At 52.7% G+C, this 20,247-nt stretch overlaps 3 protein-coding genes across 3 annotated transcripts; 2 read left to right on the forward strand and 1 right to left on the reverse strand.

Annotated features, from left to right (window-relative positions):
• Positions 1-2,454: 2,454 nt before the first annotated feature.
• Positions 2,455-6,914, reverse strand: PRDX2 (peroxiredoxin 2). Its single transcript, XM_016935195.3, has 6 exons — positions 6,765-6,914; positions 6,184-6,295; positions 5,941-6,094; positions 5,202-5,324; positions 4,884-5,014; positions 2,455-2,798 (listed from the first exon to the last, which is right to left on the reverse strand). The coding sequence occupies exons 2-6, from the start codon at positions 6,284-6,286 to the stop codon at positions 2,713-2,715; spliced, it is 597 nt and encodes a 198-aa protein (XP_016790684.1). The 5' UTR covers positions 6,287-6,295; positions 6,765-6,914; the 3' UTR covers positions 2,455-2,712.
• Positions 6,915-7,000: 86 nt separating this feature from the next.
• THSD8 (thrombospondin type 1 domain containing 8) lies at positions 7,001-18,530 on the forward strand. The gene is made up of 9 exons (XM_054672764.2): positions 7,001-7,237; positions 9,123-9,328; positions 12,008-12,079; positions 12,206-12,329; positions 12,419-12,506; positions 15,068-15,205; positions 15,317-15,404; positions 18,085-18,208; positions 18,330-18,530. The coding sequence occupies exons 1-2, from the start codon at positions 7,090-7,092 to the stop codon at positions 9,320-9,322; spliced, it is 348 nt and encodes a 115-aa protein (XP_054528739.1). The 5' UTR covers positions 7,001-7,089; the 3' UTR covers positions 9,323-9,328; positions 12,008-12,079; positions 12,206-12,329; positions 12,419-12,506; positions 15,068-15,205; positions 15,317-15,404; positions 18,085-18,208; positions 18,330-18,530.
• On the forward strand, positions 11,514-18,530 carry RNASEH2A (ribonuclease H2 subunit A). Its single transcript, XM_512415.7, has 8 exons — positions 11,514-11,800; positions 12,008-12,079; positions 12,206-12,329; positions 12,419-12,506; positions 15,068-15,205; positions 15,317-15,404; positions 18,085-18,208; positions 18,330-18,530. The coding sequence occupies exons 1-8, from the start codon at positions 11,674-11,676 to the stop codon at positions 18,466-18,468; spliced, it is 900 nt and encodes a 299-aa protein (XP_512415.1). The 5' UTR covers positions 11,514-11,673; the 3' UTR covers positions 18,469-18,530.
• Positions 18,531-20,247: the final 1,717 nt, after the last annotated feature.

The raw sequence follows: 20,247 nt of genomic DNA on the forward strand, positions 1-20,247 counted from the left end.
CAATAAATAAACAAGCAAACATGGTTCTTTGGGGGTGGTGGTAAGTGCTAGTAAGAGGAAAAAAACAAACTAAAACAAAAAAAAAAGGTCAAGGTGGCAATGATGGGGCAGGGAGGAAAGATGCTTTGCAGAATGGAGTGGGAACATGGACCTTTAATAGGGTGACTTTTTCTTTTTTATATTTTAGAGACGGGTCTTTGTCCTGTTGCTCAGGTTGGAGCGCAGTGGTGCAATCATAGCTAACTGCAGCCTAGACCTTCTGTGCTCAAGCAAGCCTCCCACTTCAACTTCCCAACTAGCTAGAGCTACAGGCATACACCACTATGCCTGGCTAATTTTGTTTATTTTTGTAGAGATGGGGTCTGCTATGTTGCCCTGGCTGGTCTGGAACTGCTGGGTCAAACAGTCCTCCCGCCTTGGCCTTTCAAAGCACTGGGATTCCAGGCGTGAGCCACTGCGCTTCTCCTGCAGTGACTTTTTTTTTTTTTTTTTTTTTTTTTGAGACGGATTCTTGCTCTGTCACTCAGACTGGAGTGCAGTGGTGCGATCTTGGTTCACTGCAACCTCTGCCTTTCGGGTTCAGGCGATTTTCCTGCCTCAGCCTCCCAAGTAGCTACGATTATAGGTGGCTGCCACCATGCCCAGCTAATTTTGTATCTTTAGTAGAGACTGGGTTTCAGCACGTTGGCCAGGCTGGTCTTGAACTCCTGACCTGAGGTCATCTGCCAGCCTCGGCCTCCAAAATGCTGGGATTACAGGCGTGAGCCATCGTGCCTGGCCATGGCTTTTCAACAGATTTGAAGAAGTGGGGTCCTGAGAAAATCCTGGGTAACAACAGCATCAGAGGTAACAGTTTTTTGTTTGTTTGTGTTTTTTAGATGGAGTCTCCCTCTGTCACCCAGGCAGGCTGGAGTGCAGTGGCTCGATCTCAGTTTACCGCAACCTCCACCCACAGGATTCAAGCGATTCTCCTGCTTGGCCTCCCAAGTAGCTGGGTCTACAGGCGTGCATCACCATGCCAGGCTAATTTTTGTATTTTTAGTAGAAACAGGGTTTCACCATGTTGGCCAGGCTGGTCTCGAACCCCTGACCTCAGGTGATCCGCCTGCCTAGGCCTCCCAAAGTGCTGGGATTACAGGCATGAGCCACCCCGCTCAACTGGGAGCAGCTATTTTTTTTTTTTTTTGAGACGGAGTCTTGCTCTCTTGCCCAGGCTAGAGTGCAGTGGCACGATCTCGGCTCACTGCAAGCTCTGCCTCCCAGGTTCACGCCATTTTCCTGCCTCAGCCTCCCAAGAAGCTGGGACTACAGGCGCCCGCCAACATGCCTGGCTAATTTTTTGTATTTTTAGTAGAGACGGGGTTTCACCGTATTAGCCAGGATGGTCTCGATGTCCTGACCTCGTGATCCGCCCATCTTGGCCTCCCAAAATGCTGGGATTACAGGCGTGAGCCACTGCGCCCGGCCTTGGGAGCAGCTCTTAAATGGCAAAATTCATGTAGCCAGGTGAGCCTGTGAAAGAACACCAGGAAGCCAGCCTGTCTGGAATGGAGTGAACCACAACAGGGCAGATGTCAAGGGAGACTGAGCAGGGGCCTTGGGGAGGAGTGTAGATTAAATTCCAAGGGAGATGAGTGACCCTTAGAGGGTATTAGGTGGGTACCAGCATTAATAGTGGATCTGTGGATTAAATGAGCATATTAGCCCTGTTCTGTAGGAGGAAATTGGGGTATAGAGTAGCAAAACTACTTTCCTGAACGCACACAATATTAAACTGCACCCCTGGGAACCCTGCCTTGCTGCTAATACCTGCCTTCTAGCCTAACTGCCACCCTCCCACCCCAGGGGCAGACAGGCAACCTTTCCAGCCTGGGGTGGGGCAGAGCTCACAGCAGGGACTCTGCACTCTGCACGTAGCTCAGGCTCTCATTCTTGGTTCTGCTCTTAAGACTGGGTCCCCACCCTCTTCCCCATAAGACTACATTGGGCTGGGTTCCTTTCAGCTCGAGGAAGCCGTCTTAGGAACTAGGAACTGGGCCCTACACAGGGGCCTTAGCCCCGAGCTTCACATAACTTATCTCCTACAAATTTTACCACGTGCATGGTGATCTGGGTTTGCAGTCCCATTTTACTGCTGAAGAGACCCAGAGACGATCACAACTCTTAAACGGCATTTGAACCCAGGCTGGCTGGTGACAAAATGTGGGCTTTGCCTTGAATGGCCAGATTTCTGGATGTAGGGCATCCTGGGATTTGCAAGGGACAAACGGCATACCCTACCCCTCCGAAACCGCCTTGAGCGCAAGCAGGAAAAGAGCAGGCACTGAGCATGTGATAAGACCGCCACCGTGTGGCGAAGATGAGCAACCACAGGGTCAGTTTCCCAAGCCTGAGCCTGAAGAAGGAAGGAGGTTGCAGGGGAGGACGAAAGGACAGAGCACACCAACAGACTCACACCTTTCCCTAATACTTTATTGGTCACCTCTAGGCCTGTGTGCGGCTGGGTGGGCTTGGGGGAGGGCGTCACTATTCAGCTCCTAGGTGGAGGCATGAGAAGGCCTTGGCCTAGCCCTCCAGGGTTCCATACTGTGGAGTTTGGAGGGGCAGGTCTGGCCTTCCCTGGGTCAGCACAGGGCACCCAGGTGGGGGCACAGGTGGACACCCAGCACAGGCATCTAGGCAGGGGCACAAGCTCACTATCCGTTAGCCAGCCTAATTGTGTTTGGAGAAATATTCCTTGCTGTCATCCACGTTGGGCTTAATCGTGTCACTGCCAGGCTTCCAGCCAGCGGGACAAACTGTGGGAAGACACAAGGATGCACATGAAGGCTACAGCCCCAGGTTCAAGGTGAAGCAAAGCAAGGGCCTGTGTTGCAGAAGAAAATGCTGGAAGCAAGTGGTCCAGGACCAGGAATGTGGATATTAAGATAAGCCCTCCAAGCCCAGTTCAGTATTTTTTCTTTTTCTTTTTCTTTTTTTTTTTGAGACAGAGTCTTGCTCTGTTGCCCAGGCTGAAGTACAGTAGCATGATCTGAGCTCATGCAACCTCTCCCTCCTGGGTTCAAGGGATTCTCATGCCCCAGACTCCCAAGTAGCTGGAATTACAGGGGTGCACCACCACGCCTGGCTAATTTTTGTATTTTTGGTAGAGACCATGTTAGTCACGCTTGTCTTGAACTCCTGACCTCAAGTCATCTGCCCGTCTTGGCCTCCCAAAGTGCTGGGATTACAGGTGTGAGCCACCATGCCTAGCCAAGTTCAGTAGTTTCTCTTTTTCTTTTCTTCTTTTTTCTTTCTTTTTTTTTTTTTTGAGACAGAGTCCTGCTCTGTTGCCCAGGCTGGAGTGCAATGGCGTGATCTCGGCTCACTGCAACCTCTGCCTCCCGGGTTCAAGTGATTCTCCTGCCTTAGCCTCCTGAGTAGCTGGGACTACAAGTGCCCGCCACCACACCCTGCTAATTTTTTGGTACTTTTAGCAGAGACAGGGTTTCACCATATTGGTCAGGCTGATCTCGAACTCCTGACTTCAGGTGATCCACCCACCTTGGCCTCCCAAAGTGCTAGGATTACAGGCGTGAGCCACTACACCTGGCCAAGTTCAGTATTTTCTAGCTGGTGTTTTTCGTACTCTTAATTCTTCAATTTCTTTTTGCCACCCAGCTCTCCTTTTTCTTCTTTTTTTCTTTTCTTTTTTTTTTTAAGATGAAGTCTTGCTCTGTTGCCCAGGCTGGAGTGCAATGGCGCTATCTCAGCTCACTGCAACCTCCGCCTCTCAGCTTCAAACGATTCTCTTGCCTCAGCCTCCCAAGTAGCGGGGATTACAGGCATGCACCACCAGGCTGGGCTAATTTTGTATTTTTAGTAGAGATGGGGTTTCTCCATGTCGGTCAAGCTAGTCTCGAACTCCCGACCTCAGGTGATCCACCCGCCTAGGCCTCCCAAAATGCTGGGATTACAGGTGTGAGCCACTGCATCTGGCCTCTTTTTTTTTTTTTTTTTTTTTGACCAATACCCCATCTCTTAAAAAAAAAAAAAAAAAAAAGAGATGGGGTATTGCTATGTTGCCTAGGCTCGACTCAAATTCCTGGGCCTAAGCAATCTTCTGCCTCACTCTCCAGAGTAGGTGGAACTATCTACAGGCATGAGACACAGCATCTTCCTGTCTTTTTGGCTCCTTTAATCCCATCTTTGTCCCTCTGCCCCACCCCTACAGGCTTTTTTGTTGTTGTTGTTTTTGAGATGGAGTCTCACACTGGCGCCCAGGCTGGAGTGCAGTGGTGCGATCACAGCTTACTGCAGCCTTGACCTCCCAGGCTCAAGTGATCCTCCAGCCTCAGCCTCCTGAGTAGCTGGGACTATAGGCATGCTTCACAAACCAAGCTAATTTTTTTTTTTTTTTTTTGAGACTGAGTTTTGCTCTGTTGCCCAAGCTGGAGTACAATGGTGCGATCTCAGCTCACTGCAACCTCTGCCTCCTGGGTTCAAGCGAACTCCTGCCTCAGTCTCTCAAGTAGCTGGGATTACAAGTGTGCGCCACCACGCCCAGCTAATTTTTTGTGTTCTTAGTGGAGACGGGGTTTCACCATGTTGGTCAGGCTGGTCTCGAACTCCTGACCTCAGGTGATCCACCTGCCACAGCTTCCCAAAGTGCTGGCATTACAACCGTAAGCCACTGAGCCCAGCCCCTTTGTCCACCTTGGTTGAATGTCAGGCATTATTTGTCTCCTACCACATTAGAAACATCCTGCAGACAAAGCCCTGAGCTGAATCTTCTTTGGGGCCCTAACACCCATCTGGACAGGTAAGAGGACAGGCAGTGAATGTTTGCATGAGTGACGGAGGCGCTCAGTATGTACCCATGTGTCCTGTGTGTATCTGCTCACCTTCCCCATGCTCGTCTGTGTACTGGAAGGCCTGGACCAGCCGCAGAGCCTCATCCACGGAGCGTCCCACAGGCAAATCATTAACAGTGATCTGGCGAAGGACACCCTTGCCATCGATGATAAAGAGGCCCCTGAAGACATCAGGGTTCCCAGTGAGGAGCTGGTAGCTCCCACTGCCAGAGACAAGGAAGGGACTACCAACCACCCGCTGCTAGCCACAGGGCTGGGGGCAGAGAAGACATTGTACAGGAGTGGTCCCAGCATCACAGGAATGGGGGGCAGGGCGCTCCCTGAGCCGGGCTGAGGGTCCCACAGTACCTGTAGGCAATGCCCTCATCTGTTTTCAGCACGCCGTAATCCTCAGACAAGCGTCTGGTCACGTCAGCAAGCAGGGGGATGTTCAGGGGGCCCAAGCCTCCCTCTTTCCGGGGGGTGTTGATCCTGGGAGTAGGGGAGACAGAGTTGGGGCCTCAGGATGCCTGGCACAGCAGGGTCCTCACCCTGTGGGCCCAATGTGATAAGCACTGGAGGCCAGAGATAAGGGGCTTTAGAGTAGGCTGCTGGGAGCCTCACCCACCCCACCCTGGGTTGGGTGCAAGGACTGTATCCCCACGGCTGGGAAGACTGAGTTTGAGAGGCACAGCTCCAGCTAAGTGGCTTCACATGTGCTTGTAACTTGCAGCATCACCCAGCAGAGAGCCCGTGTTAAGAGTCCCCATCCTCCTCTAGCTGTGTCATGGGGTACAGCCCTTCACTTCGGTGAACTGGAGTTTCCATCTTCATGAAATAGGGCAGCACAGCCTCCCTCCTGGGAACTAAGTAGATAGAGTAGATAGAGTTGCATCTGAGTTGCATCTGCAACTCTATATGCCAGGCAACTAGTTGTCAAATGCTAATTACTGTCATCATCCTTAAAGACTTGGGCGGAGATGTTTCCATTATTTTCACGATGGGGAAACGCAGGTTCCAGAGGTTGAGCAATGGCCACGAAGCCACACAGCTGGGACCCGAGGGTGTGAGCTTAGCTGCAACCTCCCTCTTTGGCCCCTGCTCATACCAAGCCAGGTGGGTGAACTGAGAGTCCACCGAGACGCCCAGCACTTCACAGCCCAGCTTGCGGAAGTCCTCGGCACGGTTGCTGAACGCGATGATCTCGGTGGGGCACACAAAAGTGAAGTCCAGAGGGTAGAAAAAGAGGACCACGTACTTCCCTGGGGAGGAGGGACACAGAGGAGTTAGGGCCCAGCTTCTCTCATGCACGGCCCCGCTTCTACCTGGGCCCCCTCCGGGCGGCGCTCACCTTTGTAGTCCGACAGCTTCACCTCTTTGAAGGCGCCATCAACCACCGCTGTGGCCTTGAAGTCAGGGGCTGGCTTTCCGATGCGCGCGTTACCGGAGGCCATGACTGAAAGCTGAGACCCCCGCCCGGTCAGTGCGCCCGGGAAGACACTTTGTCCTCCCAACCCAAGGTCGCGCTGCGTGCTGGGCCCTGTGACTGAGTCAGCACGGCGGAGGCGACAGCACTAACCCTCACCCTCCCGGGTACCCGGTCTACGAGGCCCGGAGGCTGCCGGAGACCCGCTCTCCTGACCAGAGCACGAGTGACCCAGCCACTGCCACCAGCACCCCACGAGCGAGTCGGCCGGAGGGCGGTGTCGCAAGCCCCCAGCCCAAAAGGAGACAGTGAGGCCCGCACGAGCAGGGGGCGGGGATTCGGGCGATCCGGCCTGCGCTGCAAGGCTGTGGCCTCGGTTTCCCCCGCAAGGACAAAGGAGGCCACTATAGCGGATGGAAAGCAAAGGCGGCCAGCACTAAAGTCAGGATCGGGCCAAAGCAGCCTGAAGGGGGTCCTCCCGTCAGGTGCACTCCGGGTGTTCATACCTGCGTGGGCAAAGGCTAGACGCACGGACGATCACACGCGTGGACCCGCGTTCTCAGCGCCAAGTGAGCCCTGGGCCGCGAAGCCTTTTATGCCCGGCCCGAACCAAGACGTGCACGGCGCGGGGGAGGGAGCGGACGAGCGGAGCGGTCGGGTCCACTGCGCCCGCAGGTGCGGGGGAGCGTGCGGCCGGGTCCATGCGCCTGCGGGGGGAGACGCGTTGCTTTCGGCCGGGACCACTGCACCTGCCCGCGTGGGTAATGCGCCCGCCGCAGACTCCGCGCACGACTCCGCCTGGGAGCGCGCTGGGGGCCGTTGGAGTCCAGCATGGCCCGGACCCCGGCGGCGCTGCTGCTGGCGCCTCTGCTACTCCTGCAGCTGGCGACCCCTGCCCTGGTCTACCAGGACTATCAGTACTTAGGGCAGCAGGGCGAAGGTGACACCTGGGAGCAGCTGAGGCTGCAGCATCTAAAGGGTAACCTCAGGCGGCGGGGATGACGATGCCCAAAGACTCCCCGTTGCCCTACTTCTCCTGCTGGCTGCAAAGGGACCTTCCTCCGCGGGCTGCAAATCTCCACCCAGCTCCGCACTGGAGGCGTCCCCTTGGGCTGGTTACTTTTCTCTAAGGCTCGGTTTACTCTTGGATATATTGAAATAGATACTGCTTTAAAGCAGCTCCCAGGGGAAGAGGGGGTGTGGGCAGGACACTGAAGCTGTCACTCGGGGATAGGTGCCAGGAAGGGCAGAGACAGAGAAAGAAGGGGGCGGGCAAGCTTGGGAAATTAGAGAGGGTCCGATTGCAGAAGACCCGTGACCAGTGCAGCGAGAACGACAAGCGAAAGTCCCAAATGGAAAGATTTGGGGAAAGAATGTCCAAGGAAGAGGGAATAGCAAATGCCAAGGTGAAAAGTCCTGAAGGAGAAATGGAAAGAGGTCGGTGAGGTGTGGCAGAGACATGGGTGTGGGAGGGTAGGAGGTGTCAGACCTTAGTGAGCGGTGAGTTAGGATAAGATCGGAGTTGGGATAAGATCTGTCTCATAGGGGAAAGGGGCAGATTCAGTAAAGAGCCCTTTAAAGTGATCACAGTGGCCGGCGCGGTAGCTCACGCCTATAATCCTAGCACTTTGGGAGGCTGAGGTGGGAGGATCCCTTGGTTTCGGAGACCAGACCAGCCTGACCCACACAGCAAGACTCCATCTCTACAAAAAATATTTTAAAATTAGCCTGACTTGATGGCCCAGCACTTTGGGAGGCCGAGGCGGGAGGACTGCATGAGCCCAGGAGTTCAAGACCAGCCTGGGCAACATGGAGAAGACCCCCTACTCTACAAAAATAAATAAATAAATAAAAATAAAAAATAAATTAGCCTGCCATGGTGGCATGCGCCTGTAGTCCCAGCTACTCAAGAGGCTGATACAGGAGGACCATTTGTGCCAAGGAGTTTGAAGCTGCAGTGAGCCATGATTATGCCCTTGCATTCCAACCTGGGTAACAGAGCAAGATCTTGTCTCAAAATAAATAAATTAAATAAATAAACAAACAAACTGATCATAAGAAATTGGTTTGTATATGCTAGCACAGCACCGGGAGATTTACTTACCTTCATTATGTCAATTATGCCATTTATCACTTGACAGCCCTGCTGTCAGGTGGCATTGTGCCTTCTAGGTAGGGCCATGGTCACACCCCTGAAGACAGAAGTCAGCTTCAAATGGCAGGCACCAAGGATGTTGTAGGACACTCACAACTGGGCAGGCTGGCACAGCCTGGAAGTGTCAGGTTGTAGTTCCTCTGGCCCACTTACCCCGTATATGAGCTTGGAAGGTTGGCTTGCTGTCTCTGGGTCTTGGTTTCCCCACCTGAGACTCGTGGAAATATTAAATGAGGCCAGGAATGGTGGCTGGCTCACACCTGTAATCCCAGCACTTTGGGAGGCTGAGATGGGAGTATCACTTGAGCCCAGGAGTTCCAGACCAGCCTGGGCGACATGGTGAAACACCGTCTCTGCAAAAAATACAAAAAAATTAGCCAGGCACAGTGGCATGTGCCTGTAGTCCCAGCTACTTGGGAGGCTGAGGTAGGAGGATTGTTTGAGCCCAGGAGGTTGAGGCTGCAGTGAGCTGTGACTGCGCCACTGCACTCCAGCCTGGGCAACAGAGTGAGACCCTGTCTCAAAAAAAAAAAAAAAAAAAAAAGCTTAAATGAGATAATCTGTGGCAGGGTGTCTGGCATAGAGGCAGAGTCTAGCGAATATGTGCTTCTCTTATTCGTTAGTATCTTTATCTTTCTCCCTCTCTGGGGGAGGGGATTGGGAGTAGGCCCCCTCCACGTAGGTCTTCACCTCTGCCCTCCTTCTCTAGAAGTCGAGGACTCAATCCTTGGCCCATGGGGAAAGTGGCGGTGTCTCTGCGACCTGGGCAAGCAGGAGCGCAGCCGCGAGGTAGTGGGCACAGCGCCGGGCCCGGTTTTCATGGACCCGGAGAACCTGATCCAGTTACGGCCCTGCCGGCAACAGGATTGTCCATCCTGCAAGCCCTTCGACTGCGACTGGAGGCTCTGAGCCCGGGTGAGAGAGCAGGGCCGGGGCAAGTTGCGGGGCCCAGGGTGGGCGCGGAGGGAGGATGTGCGGTGCGGGGCGGGTATGAAGCGAGTTTGGGGAAGGGAGAACTGGGGCTCCAAGTCTTGAGTGACTTGAGGCTGATTTGGTTAGGGGGAAGCTGAGTCAGGAGCCGTGAGCCCCGCTGATATCTAGGGAGAAAAGGAGAAAAGTGGAGGGGGCGCCGGGCGCCGGGGCTCACGCCTGTAATTCCACCATTTTGGGAGGCCGAGGCAGGCGGATCTCTTGAGTCCTGGAGTTCAAGATTAGTCTGGGCAATATCGTTGAGATCACCTCTCCATAAAAATTTTTAAAATTAGGCCGGGCGCGGTGGCTCACGCCCGCAATCCCAGCACTTTGGGAGGCCAAGGCAGGCGGATCACAAGGTCAGGAGATCGAGACCATCCTGGCTAACACGGTGAAACCCCGTCTCTACTAAAAATATGAAAAATTAGCTGGGCGCGGTGGCGGGCGCCTGTAAGTCCCAGCTACTCGGGAGGCTGAGGCAGAAGAATGGCGTGAACCCGGGAAGCGGAGCCTGCAGTGAGCCGAGATCGCGCCACTGCACTCCAGCCTGGGCGACAGAGCGAGACTCTGTCTCAAAAAAAACCAACCAAACAAACAAACAAACAAAAATTTAAATTAGACGAGCGTGGCGGCACATGCCTGTGGTCCCAGCTACTCGGTAGGATGGGGAGGAAGGATCGCTTGAGCCTGGGAGGCAAAGGTTACAGTAAGCCGAGATCGCTACACTGCTATCCAGCCTAGGCAACAGAGTAACATCCTGTCTCAAAAAAAAAAAAGTGGAGGGGGAGGCGCAGAGGAGTAAAAGGAGATAAAGAGACAATGAACTAGGACCCTGAGGAAGGGGCATGAGCCTGGTAAGGGGCAGGAACCCACAGGCAGAGGACATGAGCCCCAGTGAGCCCAGGGAATAGAAGTGGTGGATGCCAGGCACTGTGGCTGGCTCAGGCTTGTAATCCCAACACTTTGGGAGGCTGAGGGGACCGGATCGCTTGAGCCCAGGAGTTTGAAGCCAGCCTGGGCAACATAATGAGACCCCATCTCTACAAAAAATACCAAAAATAGTCGGGCACGGTGGTGTGGTGTGCACCTGTAGTCCAGCTGCTTGGGAGACTGAGGTGGGAGGATCGCGTCAGCCCAGGAGGTGGAGGTTGCAGTGAGCCAAGATCGCGCCACTGCACTCCAGCCTGGACAACAGAGAGAGACCCTGTCTAAAAAAAAAAAAAGGCCGGGTGCCGTGGCTCACGCCTGTAATCCCAGCACTTTGGGAGGCCAAGGCGGGCGGATCACAAGGTCAGGAAATGGAGACCAACCTGGCTAACACGGTGAAACCCCATCTCTACTAAAAAGTACAAAAAATTAGCCGGGTGTGGTGGCGGGCGCCTGTAGTCCCAGCTACTCGGGAGACTGAGGCAGGAGAATGGCGTGAACCCGGGAGGCGGAGCTTGCAGTGAGCGGAGATGGCGCCACTGCACTCCAGCCTGGGGGACAAGAGCGAGACTCTGTCTCAAAAAAAAAAAAAAAAAAAAAAAAAAAAAGTGGGTCGAGGGGTGGGGGTGGGGACATTCATTCTAAGTTGGGAGGAATTAGCTTCTATAGGGAGCAGAGACCCTGAGCAGGAGTCCACTGAGATCTGTGATCTCCAACGGGGGTGGGGAAGGCTTGGCCTGAATCAGACAGAGGTTAGGAAGCACAGATCTTGCACGGAGTGGAGGTGGGCCGTAGGGAGCAACCAAGAGAGGGAGTTTGGGGACTCCAAATCCAAAAGCCTGGGTTTAGTGGAAGCGGGGCTACCTGGTCCAGGGGACTTAGAATGTGTACAGAAGCAGGGACCGTAAGTACAGGTCCTGAATCCAAGTGGAAGTTGGGGACCCAGTGATGCGGTGACCCGTGTCCTGGGAGTGGGGTGATATTTAACTCTCTAGTTCCCCGTTAGGCTGGGTCTTCGAAGCTACGTCTCAGTTTCCCTCTTATTTCCCCCTCTTCCCACCGGGCAACGCAGGCGGGGCCCCAGAGACCGTGAAGCAGAGCTTGCAAAGTGACCCCGTCCACCGAATTCCCCAAGCTGAGTGTTCGGCCATAGCCCTTTGGGACTACAATTCCCAGGAGGGCGCACGGCAGCGACGTCGGCGTCGGCTGCGTAAGCGTCCACGGCGGCGGGAGCGCCAGGGGCGTGTTCTGCCCGCGGATTGGCCGGAAGCAGGCGCCGCTTCGAGGCCCGCGGAAAACGCGCGCCGAGACCCGCTCCTGCGGTATTAGTTCTTGCAGCTGGTGGCGGCGGCTGAGGCGGCATGGATCTCAGCGAGCTGGAGAGAGACAATACGGGCCGCTGTCGCCTGAGTTCGCCTGTGCCCGCGGTGTGCCGCAAGGAGCCTTGCGTCCTGGGCGTCGATGAGGCGGGCAGGGGCCCCGTGCTGGGTGCGCCCTTAGGGCCAGGGAGGGGAGGGGCGTGGTACGGAGGATGCGGGAAACCGGAGTCGGGATTGCACCGCACCAGGGGAGGGGATGTGGTCGTGGTTATGGCACCTAAAGAAGCAGTGATGATAGAACAGGGATGAATGGCAACTTTCACGGGCTCAGTGATTGGACCCCGGCTGCCAGAAAACTGACACCCCTTCTCCCCAGGCCCCATGGTCTACGCCATCTGTTATTGTCCCCTGTCTCGCCTGGCAGATCTGGAGGCGCTGAAAGTGGCAGGTGAGCCCGAGGTGTTCGTCTGAGGAAGGGATTCCTGGGTATGTGCAGGGGCAGGTGAGAACTGAAAGGGGAGGGCAGGAACTGGGAGAACCAGCTGTTCCCCTTCTCTTCCAAACCTCCTCCCAGACTCAAAGACCCTGTTGGAGAGCGAGCGGGAAAGGCTGTTTGCGAAAATGGAGGACACGGACTTTGTAGGCTGGGCGCTGGATGTGCTGTCTCCAAACCTCATCTCTACCAGCATGCTTGGGCGGTGAGAGGTCCCCGGGAGGGGCAGCCAGCATGGGCTGACCAAGCTTTGTTCCTAGAATGAGATTAACTGGGCTCTGTTCCCCACCACAGGGTCAAGTACAACCTGAACTCCCTGTCACATGATACAGCCACTGGGCTTATACAGTATGCATTGTACCAGGGCGTGAACGTCACCCAGGTGAGTTAACTGTAAGTTGTCCCCATTTGGTCATCTCAGGATAAAATAGGGACAAAACAGGAGTTCGAGACTGCAGTGAGCCATGATCATGCCACAGCACTCCATCCTGGGTGACAAAGGAAGACCCCCCAACCCAAAAATGGAGGCAGGGCGCAGTGGCTCACGCCTATAATCGCAGCACTTTGGGAGGCCGCGGCGGGTAGATCACCGGAGGTCAAGAGTTCGAGACCAGCCTGACCAACATGGTGAAACCCCGTCTCTACTAAAAATACAAAAATTAGCTGGACGTGGTGGCAGACGCCTGTAATCCTAGCTACTCAGGAGGCCGAGGCAGGAGAATCGCTTGAACCCAGGAGGCAGAAGTTGCAGTGAGCCAAGATTGTGCCATTGCACTCCAACCCGGGCAACAGAGCAAGACCCTGTCTCAAAAAAATAAAAAATAAACTAAAAATGGGAGGCCAGGCACAGTGGCTCACGGCTGTAATCCCAGTGCTTCAGGAGGCTGAGGCAGGCAGATCACCTGAGGTCAGGAGTTGAAGACCATCCTGGCCAACATGGTGAAACCTCATCTCTACTGAAAATACAAAAAATTAGCCCAGCATGGTGGCGGGTGCCTGTAATCCCACCTATTGGTGAGGCCGAGGCAGGAGAATTGCTTGAACCTGGGAGGCGGAGGTTGCAGTGAGGTGAGATCGCGCCATTGCACTCCAGCCTGGGGGACAGAGCGAAAAATAAAAATAAAAATAAAATAAAAAATAAATGTGGGCAAAAATGTGCAGTGTGCAGATTCAGCATCAGATACGTCTGGAGTGCCTCAGGCATATTCATTGCTACTGTTGATTTCGTGCTCCTGTTTCTGCCCTAAATGTGTGCCACACTGAGGACCACAGTGTAGCCCCTAGTCCCATCTCCATCTAATCTCTCCCTCATCCTAAAGGCTCAGTCTCCATAACAAATCCCACATGTGTCTACCTGCCACCTCTGTCCTAGCCCAGGACACCCCCCACTCCCTGGACACCTGCTGAGTGTCTTCTCTTGTCCCTCACCCTCCTATCCCTTCCAATCTGTGCCCCATGCAGCAACAGAAGGTAGTCTTTTTGAAATGCACATCTCGACATTTAGTTTTCCGATCACAGTGGAAATTAAATCAGGAAAATTCACAGTCGAGTGGGGCAGAATTACATTAAATTACCAGAGAAAAACATAAATCAGCATTGCCTCAAATGCTCTCAATGAAAGAACGGACCGTTCTGAGAGAATAACAAGGCAGAATAACCTCGACGTAGGAATTGTATGCTGGGTGTGGTGGCTCATGCCTGTAATCCCAGCACTTTGGGAAGCTGAGGTGAGCAAATTGGTTGAGGCCAGGAGTTCCAGACCAGCCTGGGCAACATAGCGAGACTCCATCTCCACAAAAAGAAGAAGAAAGGAATTATAGCAAGGGAGACCTTGCTGAGGAGGGACCTGAGGACCAGGCCCAAATGCAGAGCTGGTGATACAGTAACTGGCGTAGACAGACAAGGGCCCTACCCGTAGGGGTTCACGGCCTAGCCTGGGCAGAAAGATGGTCAGCTGGAGGTTGGGTGCAGTGGCTCACGCCTGTAATCCCAGCACTTTGGGAGGCCGAGGCGGGCGGATCATCAGGTCAGGAGTTTGAGACCAGCCTGACCAACATGGTGAAACCCCATCTCTACTAAAAATAAAAAAAATAAAAATAAAACATGAAAGATGGTCAGCTGGTAAACAAAAAATAAAGGTTGTTTCTGAAAACAGTACTGCTGTGGAGATACCACTTTCCCCCAGCAGCTCTTGGACCCTCTGTTCGGTGCTGCAGCCAAAGGCCCCCATGCATGGGCCCAGCATCATGAACCTGGTCCCAGCTCAGGGCCTTTGTACTGGCTGTTCTCACACCTAGAGCCCTCTTCCCCAGATCTCTGCACAGTTCACTTCCTCACCTCCTTCAAGCCTTTATTCACCACTACACCTACCTAACTTTTTATTTTTTGTAGAAACAGGGTCTCCATATGTTGCCCAGGTTGGTCTCAACCACCTGCCCTCAAGCAATCCTCCCACTTTGGCTTCCTAAAGTGTTGGGATTACAGGCTTGTGCTAACACACTCTACCAATTTTTTTCTAGTGTTTTCTGCCACCTCAGTTCCTAGAACAGTATGTGGCATGCAGTAGGTGCTAAATAAGTTAGAGTAAAAGCAGCGTGATCAGAGAAAGCCTCTTCAGGAAGTGAGTTTTTTCTTTGTTTTATTTTATTGTATTTATTTTATGTTTTTATAAAGATGGGGTCTCACTGTGTTGCCAAGCCTGGCCTCAAACTCCCAGGATCAAGCGATCCTCCCGCCTCAGCCTCCCAAAGTGCTGGGATCACAGGCCTGAACAACTTTGCCTGGCCTAGGAGGAGATGTTCGAGTTGAAATCCCTGATTGATCCATCCTGGGGATGTGCTGGAGAAGAGGATTCTGGGTAGCAGGAAGAACGTGCCAGGGCTGTGAGGCTAGAGCATTGGTACAGTTGTTTGTTCAATTAATATGTGTCTGTTGCTGTGGCAGGTATTCGTGGACACCGTAGGGATGCCAGAGACATACCAGGCGCGGCTGCAGCAAAGTTTTCCCGGGATTGAGGTGACGGTCAAGGCCAAAGCAGATGCCCTCTACCCAGTGGTTAGTGCTGCCAGCATCTGTGCCAAGGTCAGTACCCTACTAGCAGCCATGGCTGGCTTCCACCGTCCCACTATATAGGGGCCAGGCATGGCCACCAAAGGGAAGGAGGGAGATTCCAGGTGCCTGTCTTGCCCACAGGTGGCCCGGGACCAGGCCGTGAAGAAATGGCAGTTCGTGGAGAAACTGCAGGACTCGGATACTGATTATGGCTCAGGCTACCCCAATGGTGAGCAGACACATGACCATGGTACTAATGTTGAAATGGCCAGGGCTGAGCACACTTCTGAGGTTTTCTTTTTTTCCTTTCTGTCATTTATCATTTTATTTTGCTTATTTTTTGTTTTTATTTGTTATTTTTGTTTATTTTTTGAGACGGAGTTTCACTCTTGTTGCCCAGGCTGGAGTGTAATGGTGCGATCTCGGCTCACTGCAACCTCCACCTCCTGGCTTCAAGCGATTCTCCTGCCTCAGCCTCGCGAGTAGCTGGGATTACAGGCATGTGCCACCACACCCAGCTAATTTTGTGTTTTTAGTAGAGACGAGTTTTCTCCATGTTGGTCAGGCTGGTCTTGAACTCCTGACTCAGGGGATCTGCCCGGCTCAGCCTCCCAAAGTGCTGGGATTACAGGTGTGAGCCGCCGTGCCCAGCCTATTTTTTGTTTTTATAGAGATGGGGTCTTGTCATGTTGCCCAGGCTGGTCTCAAATTCCTGGAGTCAGGCAGTCCTCCCACCTTGGTCTTTCAAAGTGCTGGGATTACAGCCATGAGCCACCACCCCTGGCCCTTTTTTTCTTCTTTTCTTAAAGAGATGGGATCTCCCTATGTTGCCCAGCCTGGTCTTGAATTCCTGGGCTTAAGTGATCCTCCTGCCTTGGACTCCCAAATAGCTAGGATTACAGGTGTGAACTACTGTGCCTGGCTGGAGGTTTTCTAAATTGCTCTGGTCACCCTACTCCACAGTGAAAGAGGCCAAGTGTTAGACAGTGGTGCCATTTGTTTATGGCCACACAGCCAGTGAGTGATGGAGCTGGATTCCAGGCCATAGGATTGCTGCTGTCTTCCCCGCTTCCCACTTTGCTGTCTTTCTGGAGCCCCAGTGATGGACTGAGACCCAAGGTGGGCATTTGTCCCTTTGTTAAGGGGAAGGGGACCAGGCGTGGTGGCTCATGCCTGTAATCCCAGCACTTTGGGAAGCTGAGGTAGGAGAACCGCTTGAGTCCTCGAGTTCAAGACCAGCCTGGGCAACATAGCGAGACCCCCATCTCTATAAAAAATTTAAAAAATTAGCCAGTTATAGTGGTGCCCACCTGTAGTCCCAGCTACTCTGGAGGAGGAGGCTAAGGTGGGTGGGTTGCTTGAGCCCAGGAGTTGCAGGCTGCAGTGAGCTATGATTATGCCACTGCACTCCAGCCTTGGTGACAAGATGAGATCTTGTGTCAAAAAAAAAATAATGTTAGCCAGGCGTGGTGGCTCACACCTGTAATCCCAGGACTTTGGGAGGCTGAGGCGGGTGGATCCTTTGAGGTCAGGAGTTCTAGACCAGCCTGACCAACGTGGTGAAACCCCATCTCTACTAAAAATACAAAATTAGCTGGACGTGGTGGCACACGCCTGTAATCCCAGCGACTCGGGAGGCTGAGGCAGGAGAATTACTTAAACCTGGGAGGTGGAGGTTGCAGTGAGCCGAGATCGCATAATTACACTCCAGCCTGGGAAATGAGCAAAACTCCATCTCAAAATAATAATAATAATAATAATAATAATAATAATATTTAATGACAGGCTGGGCCAGGTGGCTCATGCCCGTAATCCTAGCATTTTAAGAGACAGAGGCAGGTAGATCATGTGAACTCAGGAATTCACGACCAGCCTGGGCAATATGACAAGACCCCATCTCTACAAAAAATACAAAAATTAGGTGTGGTGGTGCCCACCTGTAGTCCCAGCTACTTGGGAGGCTGAGGTGAGAGGATGGCTTGAGCCTGGGAGGCAGAGGTTGCATTGAGCTGTGATAATGTCACTGCACTCCAGCCTGGGTAATAGAGCGAGACCCTATCTCAAAAAAATAAAAAGGCTGGGTGTGGTGTTCACACCTGTAATCCCAGCACTTTGGGAGGCTGAGGTGGGTGGATCATCTGAGGTCAGGGTGAGACCAGCCTGCCTGTCCAATATGGTGAAACCCCGTCTCTACTAAAAATACAAAAATTAGCCAGGTATGGTGGTGGGTGGCTGTAGTCCCAGCTACTTGGGAGGCTGAGGCAGGAGAATTGCTTGAACCTGGGAGGTGGAGGTTGCAGTGAGCCGAGATCGCACCATTGCACTACAGCCTGGGTGACAGAGCAAGACTCCATTTCAAAAAATAAATAAATAAAATAAAAATGTTTAATGACTTGTTCTTGGAGGTCAAGGAGATGTCTCAGAGGCAGTCTCCCTGCACTGCCCTTTTAGCAGCTCTTGGCCAGGTAAAGGTCCTGTGGCAAGAAGGTGCTTCAGACCATAGGAGGTGCCCCAGGTACTCAGCAGGAAGCCTTAGAAGAGCGGCAAGGAGGCCCGGCGCGGTGGCTCATGCCTGTAATCCCAGCACTTTGGGAGGCCGAGGTGGGTAGATCACGAGGTCAAGCAATTGAGACCATCCTGGCCAACATGGTGAAACCTCGTCACTACTAAAAACACAAAATTTAGCTGGGCGTGGTGGCATGCGCCTGTAGTCCCAGCTACTTGGGAGGCTGAGGCGGGACAATCGCTTGAATCCGGGAGGTGGAGGTTGCAGTGAGCTGAGATCGCGCCACTGCACTCCAGCCTGGCTACAGAGTGAGACTCCATCTCAAAGAAAAAAAAAAAGAGTGGCAGGGAGCTTGAATGTTATGGTGCAACTTGGACTGTCACCATTGCCCACCCTACCCCAGATCCCAAGACAAAAGCGTGGTTGAAGGAGCACGTGGAGCCTGTGTTCGGCTTCCCCCAGTTTGTCCGGTTCAGCTGGCGCACGGCCCAGACCATCCTGGAGAAAGAGGCGGAAGATGTTATATGGTGGGTGTCATGGATGTCCTGGGGGTGCTATAGGGAAGGAAGGAGGGAGGCTAGCGTTCAGCCCTGCCTGAGAGGGTTGCTCCCTGTGTAAGTGGTCACTGTCATCACCTCTCTCCCACAGGGAGGACTCAGCATCCAAGGATCAGGAGGGACTCAGGAAGATCACATCCTACTTCCTCAATGAAGGGTCCCAAGCCCGTCCCCGTTCTTCCCACCGATATTTCCTGGAACGCGGCCTGGAGTCTGCAACCAGCCTCTAGCAGCTGCCTCTATGCGCTCTACCTGCTTCCCCAACCCAGACATTAAAATTGTTTAAGGAGAACCACACGTAGGGGATGTACTTTTGGGACAGAAGCAAGGTGGGAGTGTGCTCTGCAGCCGGGTCCAGCTACTTCCTTTTGGAACCTTAAACAGAATGGGTGTTGGTTGATTAATTTTATTTGGTTTGATTTTTTTCATTTTTAAATTTTATTTATTTTATTTTATTTTATTTTATTTTTTTGAGAGATGAAGTCTCACTCTGTCACCCAGGCTGGAGTAGAATGGGGCAATCTCAGCTCACTGCAACCTCTGCCTTCCAGGTTCAAGCGATCTCCTGCCTCAGTTTCCCAAGCAGCTGGGACTATAGGCGTGTGCCATGCCCAACTAATTTTTTTTTTTTTTTTTTTGAGACACAGTCTCCTGTTGCCCAGGCTGGAGTACCATGGCACAATCTCGGCTCACTGCAACCTCCACCTCCCCGGTTCAAGCAATTCCCCTGCCTCAGCCTCCTGAGTAGCTGGGATTACAGGTGCACCCCACCACACCCGGCTAATTTTCTTTTCTTTTCTTTCTTTCTTTTTTTTTTTTTTATTTGAGACGGAGTCTCACGTTGTCACCAGGCTGGAGTGCATTGATGCAATTTTGGCTCACTGCAACCTCTGCCTCCTGGGTTCAAGCGATTCTCCTGCCTCAGCCTCCCACGTAGCTGTGACTACAGGCATGCGCCACCACACTCAGCTAATTTTTGTATTTTTAGTAGAGACGGGGTTTCACCACGTTGGCCAGACTGGTCTTAAACTGCTGACCTCAGGCAATCTGCCCACCTTGGCCTCTCAAAGTGCTGGGATTACAGGTGTGAGCCACTGCGCCTGGCCTAATTTTTGTATTTTTTAGTAGAGACAAGGTTTCACTATATGTTACTCAGGCTGTTCTCTACCTCCTGACCTCAGGTGATCTGCCCGCCTCAGCCTCTCAAAGTGCTGGGATTATAGGCATGAGCCACTGCACCGACCTTTTTTTAGTTATTTTTTAATTTTTAAAAATTTTTAAATTTTCTTTCTTGAGATGGGAGTCTCACTCTGTCACCCAGGCTGGAGTGCATTGGAACAATCTTAGCTCACTGTAACCTCTGCCTCCCAGGTTCAAATGATTCTCCTGCCTCAGCCTCCCGAGTAGCTGGGACTACAGGTGCGTGCCACCAGGCCTGGCTAATTTTTTGTATTTTTAGTAGAAACAGGTTTCACCGTGTTAGCCATGATGGTCTCAATCTTCTGACCTTGTGATCCGTCTGCTTCAGCCTCCCAAAGTGCTGGGATTACAGGCGTGAGCCACCATGCATTGCCTATTTTTATTTAAAAAATTTTTTGAGACAGAATATCACTCTGTCACCCAGGCTGGAGTGCAGTGGTGCGATCTCAGCTCAGTGGAACCTCCGCCTCCTGGGTTCAAGCGATTCTCCCACCTTAACTTCCTGAGTAGCTGAGGTTCCAGGCACATGCCACAATGCCCAACTAATTTTTGTATTTTTTGTAGGGATGAGGTTTCATCATGTTGCCCAGGCTGGTCTTGTAGTCCTGGGTTCAAGTGATCTGCCCACTGTGACCTCTCAATGTGTGAGCCACCATACCTGGCTGATTAATATGTAAAATACATGATGTGGCTGGGCGCAGGGGCTCATACATGTAATCCTAGTGCTTTGGAAGGCTGAGTCAGGAGGATCTTGACCAGTCTGGACAACATAGGGTAACAAGAGCAAAACTCTGTCTCAAAAAAAAAAA

Source organism: Pan troglodytes, chromosome 20, assembly GCF_028858775.2.
Source record: "Pan troglodytes isolate AG18354 chromosome 20, NHGRI_mPanTro3-v2.0_pri, whole genome shotgun sequence".
Classification (NCBI taxonomy): domain Eukaryota; kingdom Metazoa; phylum Chordata; class Mammalia; order Primates; family Hominidae; genus Pan; species Pan troglodytes.

Excerpts from the sequence above, each read along its gene's own strand:
- PRDX2 (XM_016935195.3), bottom strand. The coding sequence starts at position 6,286 with ATGGCCTCCGGTAACGCGCGCATCGGAAAGCCAGCCCCTGACTTCAAG. Across the intron at positions 5,015-5,201 it reads GATGAGGGCATTGCCTACAG|GGGCCTCTTTATCATCGATG; the intron begins GTACTGTGGGAC and ends TGATGTCTTCAG. Across the intron at positions 2,799-4,883 it reads CACAGACGAGCATGGGGAAG|TTTGTCCCGCTGGCTGGAAG; the intron begins GTGAGCAGATAC and ends GTCTTCCCACAG.
- THSD8 (XM_054672764.2), top strand. The coding sequence starts at position 7,090 with ATGGCCCGGACCCCGGCGGCGCTGCTGCTGGCGCCTCTGCTACTCCTG. Across the intron at positions 7,238-9,122 it reads GAGGCTGCAGCATCTAAAGG|AAGTCGAGGACTCAATCCTT; the intron begins GTAACCTCAGGC and ends CTCCTTCTCTAG.
- RNASEH2A (XM_512415.7), top strand. The coding sequence starts at position 11,674 with ATGGATCTCAGCGAGCTGGAGAGAGACAATACGGGCCGCTGTCGCCTG. Across the intron at positions 12,080-12,205 it reads GGAGGCGCTGAAAGTGGCAG|ACTCAAAGACCCTGTTGGAG; the intron begins GTGAGCCCGAGG and ends ACCTCCTCCCAG. Across the intron at positions 15,206-15,316 it reads CTGCCAGCATCTGTGCCAAG|GTGGCCCGGGACCAGGCCGT; the intron begins GTCAGTACCCTA and ends TCTTGCCCACAG.